Source organism: Pygoscelis adeliae, unplaced genomic scaffold (assembly GCF_000699105.1).
Source record: "Pygoscelis adeliae isolate BGI_AS28 unplaced genomic scaffold, ASM69910v1 Scaffold263, whole genome shotgun sequence".
NCBI classification, from domain to species: domain Eukaryota; kingdom Metazoa; phylum Chordata; class Aves; order Sphenisciformes; family Spheniscidae; genus Pygoscelis; species Pygoscelis adeliae.
Window position 1 is genome coordinate 2,078,257 of NW_008824552.1, and position 7,785 is coordinate 2,086,041.

The window sequence follows — 7,785 nt, forward strand, 5'->3', positions numbered from 1 at the left end:
CCCCACTGCTCAAAACTTGGACTTCCACACCCAGTAGGCAACATTTTTTTTAAGTACATTCCAAGCTTCCCTCAAACAGTTCCAGTCAAAACATCACCAGATTTTAATTCCGTCAAGAATGTGAGCATCTCATTAAAGGACTGCCTAATTATAGGTAACGTGCCCAGACCACAGATTCTGCGGCATCTCTATATGGAGGACTATTCAGAAGTAACACCATCAACTTTTCTCAAAATTTCTAAAATTTCTGCGTATTCAGTGTTATAGCAAAGAATTATGCTGTGTCTCCTCAACTAATTAACAGAGCTTGAAAAAAATAAAAAATAAGAAATGAACTCACAATACTCACCAGTGGTGAGAAAGATCAACCCAAGAGGAAAGAAAATATCATCAACTCCTAAGAAAATTGCAAGCTTTAAAGAAAAAAATTAAGCCTCTAGATCTACTAGTTGCACAAGGAAAGCCTTTTCAAGTGTGAGCCAAACCCAGACTAAAACAATATTGCGCATACAGTTTTCATGAGTTTTTCTAATTCTTCTGCTGTCTTCCACTCTGCCAGGTTACAGAATTCAGAACCTGTAAGCACAAAAAAATCACTCTGCTCCTACTTAAATAAAGCCCCGAACACCAGAGGCGAGCATCACGTCTGCTGAATGGAGTGAATGACCTTGGAGGAAAAAGGAAAGGTGGCAATGAAGGACAAATTTCTGAGCAGTATAAAGGAAAAAAAAGACGACCTCCTTATGAAAACCTCCCAGAAGCTTCAGAGAGGAAGTTCTGACCAGGAATTTAAAAAAAAAAAAAAAAGCCTTATCAGATACTCACTAGCCAGAGGCAAACACGCTCTGGAGCCCAATACAGGGTTCCAGAATACCCAAACAAATTTCATTCCCTACAGCTGGAGACTGGAAAGAACAGGAAGAAAGGTAAACTCCTCACTACCACTTTGCCTCAGGACAGGAAAAGTAAAGCTTTCTCATAATTTTTCAGAATCTCTTACGGCATCCTAATATATATGGCTATATACATATATAAATATATATTCTATTACAGTTTTCTTTTCCAGTTACTTATCCTTCTGCAGCGCTACCCAGACTGTGGCGAGACTTTTCCCTAACACACTGTTAAGTGATCTGCATTGTAGCTGCTATATTAGATTTGCTGTATTTAAAATTGGAACTGCAGTTAGTTTCTACTTCAGTAGCTTGACTCGCAGCCAAAGTTGTCGTAAACCTTATCACGAACCTACCAACATAATCAGCGAGATTACAGAAGCGTAGTCAAATTCCACCGGAAAGTACAAAGTATATTCATAGCAAAAGGTTACAGGCAACTTTATTAAGTGGAGCATAATTCAATACATAAAATGACATGTTAAAACTAGCAGCAACTAGCTATCTACAGATACATATTCATTCATACTTTTACTTTCTTTTTGTTTTTTTAAGTATCAGTACTGTTCACTCAAGCTTGTTATGACAGGCATGAGACACCAAGTTAGAGACGTCGAAGAAGTACTCTCTCCTCATACTGGGCACGTAAACACAAATCCCCAGTTCCTCACCCACATACTCCACGTCTAACCTGCTACGTCTCAGCGGAGCGGAAGCAAGTGACAGCTGAGCTGACAGGGCAGCAGCATCTGGGACCAGAAAGGGCTCGGACTGTTAAGGAAGACCCGCAAGAAGATCTCCCCACTTCGCAAGCAAACACAGAGGCTTAACAAACCTAGCAGGGGTAAGCGGTACAGCTGAATGTTAAATGCAAAAGCATCTCGGAAACAGAGGTGATGCCCGAGAACTAATTAAAATTCACAAGCTCAGAACTAGGTAAAGGACGGACTAGGGAAGAGATGAAATTTTTTCGGTTTTCCTCCCAGATACGAGTTGACAAACTGGAAGGAGGGAACAATCTTCAGAGGGCAGAGCGTTGGATGAGAGGATGGAAGATAGAAAATACCACACAAAGGCAAGGCAGCAGCAGGAGAAAGGCAAATGAGACAGAAATAGAATGAGAGGAGAATGTAGCTTTACCAAAAAAAAAAGCTGAATGAATTTATAGGGGATACATTACACTGCGATACATGCGAGACTGAACAATGAGAAGGTATTTTAAATAAGAAAAAGGAAGGAGGGAGAAACCACAAGGACAGAAGAGGGAAAGAAACAGAAGGAGGTATCTGTACATGTATTTGCATCTGTATCAGGAGCACACGAAGATTATGAGCCTACGATTTTGGCAATTCCTTTTACAGTATGAATTTAGTTGAAAGCGATGAAAAACTAAATTCGGGACCCAACAAATGAAAGGACTGTATTGCTATTCCATTTCAGCCAGAAATCACGCAATCTTTACATCTATTTTCCACACACTGTACAGTAAACTGACTTAAAATGATGAAGCAACAGAGGATCAACACATTCAGACAGCAGAAAATTAGCTAAGACTTAAATAAGGCGGCCTTTCCAGCTCTGTAATTCACAAAGCAGCAGCTGTGCCTTCCACGGGAGCATTAGGCTGCGGTTACAGAGTGACTTTAATCCCACGTGAACCCGGGCTGCTGCTGCAGAGTCCTGCTTTTCCTCTCCTTTCTCAGGTGCTCACTCCTCCTACCTCTCATGCTAGCAGCGGCACTTGCGCAGCCATGCAGCAAGCTGGATCAGGGAATGGATTTATCCAGAAATTATCGCTTTTTGGGAGAAAAGTCGGGAAGGTTTGATTTCAGGTGGGTAAATTCCCTAATCCACATGGCTCACCCATCCTTGTGCTCCTACAGGGAGACAGTAGAAATAGTTGGCAGGCGGAGCCGGCCCTTCAGCGGCTGTCCAGACTTTAGAACATATTAAAACAGCCATGTAACCACAACCTCATTCTCACTGGCAAAACATGAAAGCCGAGAAGTTTTAAAAAAGACATTTTAGAATACATTAGCAAAAACTGTAAAGGCATATAAAGTTCTTTTGAAAAGCAGGCCTTGAGATAGCGTTCAGGGTAAAGCAATTATCACCTAGCAAGTTTACAAAGTCTATAGCATATAAATACATTGCAGAAATACCAAGCTGAATTAAAATGTGGATCGGACAGAGTTCTCCACAATTTTGCAGACACGTGCACACACACAAAAGGAAAGTATGCCTATGTCCCAGCAAACTAAGGACAATTTCAGACCACTACGTGCGACTTCTTTACTACCACCAATCAAACAAGGCAATCTTTAAAACCAAACTAAAATACATGAAAATTGCCAACACCTCTGACAAATTCAGCCATTCGTAACTCAGTTGGCCCCCAGGGAAAAAAAAAAACCAAACCAAAACAAAAAGAACTCGCTGCCTAAAAGCAACCAGGTAACGACAGTGAAGAAGTACTTCTAGCCATAGAGAAACTTTGAAGGATTTCTGGTTGATAGCAACAAAGCCTACGTTTACATTTCAGGGGGAAAAACTTCTTTCTCCATCACAGTTGCAGAAAGACAATCTTTTTATAGTAATGCCAGCACGGATCTACCATGTGAAAGGATATGGTAGCTTTAGTGAGCTACAGAAGATAAACACATGTCATGCCTAAAACTGAGCCAATGATCCTAAAAGCATCCTGAATCACTTGTTCCACAAATTCCCCAGTCACCGAGTATGAAGAAATGTAACAGGAAGAGCCAAATAGAGCTTATAAACACAGAAACGTATTTTTAAACCTATTTGCTAACACATTTCAAAACATATTTTTTATTATAGTCTTGTCAAGTCATAAAGAGATACGTCAGCTTTACTGCTACTAAGCTTCCACGGAGAAGAGAAACACAACACAGTTTGTAAGACTGCAATGGATATTTGGGTTGTGGGTTTTTTTTTAATAGATACTAGAATTTTACAATGCGTCAAAAGTCATCCAACTCCCAGGAAAGCTTTCCACTCAACTACCAGGACACAGTTTTGTCAAGACCTGGGTATGCTTTTCACAAGCAAAAAATGCTGCCTTTTCTTCCCAGCCTGCAGGACCTGAATCTACATCCTTGCATACAAAACACTATCATCACTCAAAAAGACGACGTATTTTAGATTTAAATAAACATGGTGGGTTTGTTTATGTACAGCCCTCAAGGAGATTAAGGATCTGCAGAGGGGCTGGGGAAACGGTAGTTACACCTATATGCCTCAACCCTGACCAAGAAGAATCCCGTTTGGAATAAACAGTCGTTCAGTCTTCCTCCTCTCCAAATGACATAGTTTAAGCCTTCAAACTACAAACATTTAAAGCAGTGCTCAGTTTTGCATAAAGATATCAAAGCTATTGGAATGGCAAGTATGCTTATGACCTGGTAGGCTGCCAAAAATCATCTGCTAATATACCAGACAATAGATGTATTCTGCTAGAACTCGTAAGAGAACCTTCTGATCTTTTCCTTTTATCACTTCTTTTTAGTTGTATACAAAACTGAAGTGATAGAAAAAATACAATTAAGAGGTTTAAATCCTATACAAATACTATGGTTTATAAGTATTGCATATGTGATTTGAATGCTTGCATTTATATGCTAACAAATACAGTAATTATCTGTAATAATTTAACATTTTTAAAAAAGCATTCTTAATCACTAGCTTGCAAGCCACACGTTCAGAATGTCTTGTTGCCACCGCAGCAGTTAAGTTTGTAGAATTCAGAGCAGCATAATACAAGAGTACAAAGTTGTACTCTTGCAGTGCCTGAAAGCTTCAACAGTGCTACGGGAAGGACCCGAACTCTCTCAGGTCTTGATAAACAAACAGCATTCAGTTAAAATTTAATACTTTTGGATAACAGCAGGGTGCTTTCTATAAAAATAATCCAGAGACAAAAAGATCCTGTGTGTGGTTCCAGTGAGCATTGCTTTCTGGAACACTCCGGAATCACGGTGGCTGCATATCCTGAATACAGTCATAAATACACAACTAATGGGATGACGAGGTTGACACCCAACTTCTCACATGAGTGTCACACGCTGACCGACGCAGTAGCCAGAGTACCAAGTCTTCAAAGCTTGGTACCAGATTCTCCTTCACAGCTAGACGCGATTAAAGGGCCTCTGCATCACAAACCAAGATTGGGTTTTTTTCAGCAAATGTTTTTAAGCAAAAATTCTCTTGTTCCCTCTTACTCTGTTATCTGATATTTGAACAAATCATTGACACGATGGAGCTGTCATATCCTATCACATCATTCCGTGTTTAAAGAATGTTTAATCTGTAAATCCACGCAGTGATTCTGCAAACGCAGATTGCTTGCAACAAGAATGCTGAACAGAGACTACGTACGTTTAGTGACCATTACTGAATTAAATATATTAACCCAGTTTCTTGATCCATAACATTAAAATTTACAAATTAAATTAACTGTAGAAATTAAATTACATTGAAGAAAAACATTTTAAGTTGGCATTTTCACGTGTTTTCCTGGTTTTGTATCCACAGAATACAGACTGAAGTGATTATAAACTCCTGAAAAATAGGAAATGCTAACAAAACCTGGACTAGAGCAGCAGTACCTGGCCTAGATGTTCTAAAAATAAGTTTTATCTAGCGAGAAAAAATTCCTTGGATCAGCCCGTTACTTACTGCTCAGCATTTGCTAGTTAAACACTGCACAGCCACTAATTTTAATCTAAGGAAATGAATGCTGTGATCTTTCCCCCACAAAAAAGTGTTTCAACACCCACAGAAGAAAAACAGGGGAGAGAAGGCTCAAGCCTCGACATTCTGATTTATGAAAAGAGGACACTGTGAGAGTGAGACAAACAGTACGCCATCTGTCAAAGTTAACACATTTGTATTTTATATATAAATATAAAGCAAGAAATCTCATTTAAACAATTAACAGGTGGACTATACACTGCCAAAAAGAGCAGGACAGCAGTGGACTTACTGCTGAGTATTTTACAGAAGAACCATCCTAGAAATTGATCCTCTCCAAATGGAATGATTAATCCTCCTTATAATGCCAGGTATCCACTCCCACCGTATTTTGTTAAAAGCAAACTTTTAACTTCAAGAGAAGCGATCACATTAGGTAAAATGAATAATAAAACCCCCACAATTGATGTCATGTCGATTTTCCCTACTGAGCTTAACCTGTGCGGAGTTTTAAATTCTAAGAAGATATTTACATTTATAAGTTTCTGGTAAAAAATACAATGTATTGAAAAGTGCTGTTCAAAGCTATCTCTAGCGAGATGTAAATCATCAGTGGTTTTAAAATATTTTAATAATTTTAGCAGCCTCTGACAACTGATAAATCAAAGGCTTAGTCTATTATATAGAGAAATATTGCTGAAAAGACCAGTGCTTTTGGTATGTTGTTTGTGACTTTTTTTTAACATTTCCCCCATTGAAGAGAAGAAAAAATGGTTTGCATTGTGTTAGCTCCAGTTATAATTTCCAGCTGTGTCAAAACTTTAACAGCCTAAAAGCAGGAAATCCAAAGAGGAAATTCCATCGTCAGTTCCTGAAGTTTTGTAGCTCAAATGTTCTTCCAAAAACTGGATCTTAAAGGAATTTTGGTAGCATTTTCTGTAACCTTACCTGATATCTTCAAGTAGCTCACATTCTGCCTGATGCTTGGCCTGAAGTTTTGTCATCTGCTCAACCTGAATGTTTTTTAGCTCTTGTGTAACTTTCACCTACAAAAAAACCACAGACCACATATATTTTCTGTAGAGTTTAAGTCAAATTTCAACAACAGAAAACACAATTCATGTCCTTCATCTATTTTGAAATTGCACATTTCAGTGGAAAATTCGAACACAGCGTTAAGAGTGCAGTTTAACCCTACACAACATTCATAAAGGCTGATTTCAGGGAGTGCTGTCACCCCAGTAGGCTTACACTGCACATGGCAAGAATCTCATGCTTATGCCCAACCATTAATGAAAGTGCCATTTTATTCCAAAACCTGGGAGGGTAGCTTGCGTGCAACGGAAGAGTTTTGCCTACCAAAAAAGAAAAAGCAGGCCACAGGGGGGGGGGGAATATTTTAGGGTATACATTTAGCACTTCAGTGCAAGTCACACAATTTTGAAATTTATTAAACTGTAATTTTGAAATTTATTAAACTGTCCTACAATTGCTATCATCTAAAGATAGCTTAAACATCAAGTTGTTTTTTGATTGTCCACCAGATCAAAAGAGCCCTCTATAAAAGGCTTCAGAAGGTTGGCCTTAACGGTTTTTAGTATTGGTGTAATTTTCTTTTGAACCTTGTGATCATGAAGCTAAAATTTCAATACTTGGGGAACCTACTTGATAACTGGCAGGTAGCACCATAGGCACAGGTATCAGGAATGATTTGATTTTGGAAGGGAACCTTGGGCTTGTTTTGTTCTTGTTTTTATAAAACAAGAGGTCCTGGCATTTAAGCCCTCTAGTGATGACAGGGAATCCATGTATCGGCCTAAAAAAAATGATCACCAGCATATCTGAAGACATTATGCATTCATGAGGACAGAAATGCCGAACAGTTACTGTAATGGGGGAAGAGAGATGAAAAATTCAGAGAGGAGTAAGACACAGATCTCCCTCTTCTTCACTAGCCAGGCAAAAAAAAAAAAAATCTAGATCTCACCAGCTAGCAAAAGCCTCCTCGATTTTAACTCTGAAAACAATCCCCCAGCAACAAGCACCCTTTAATCACAACATTATATAAAGATAAGTTTTTCACGATACCAAAAAAAACACCACCACATGTATGCCCCGACTTCAAGCAGAAAAAGTGCCTATTTTTAACATGAACTTTCAGCATTTTCATTTTTATCTG

At 38.8% G+C, this 7,785-nt stretch overlaps 1 protein-coding gene across 1 annotated transcript in view; it reads right to left on the reverse strand.

The window, feature by feature from the left end:
- Positions 1–6,645, reverse strand: part of FCHSD2 (FCH and double SH3 domains 2) — a 171,779-nt gene extending 165,134 nt beyond the window's left edge. Inside the window, exon 1 of the mRNA XM_009321958.1 lies at positions 6,555–6,645. Coding sequence (XP_009320233.1) covers positions 6,555–6,610 — 56 coding nt within the window. The 5' untranslated portion in view covers positions 6,611–6,645. The remainder of the gene's footprint in view (positions 1–6,554) is intronic.
- Between the last annotated feature and the right edge of the window lie 1,140 nt (positions 6,646–7,785).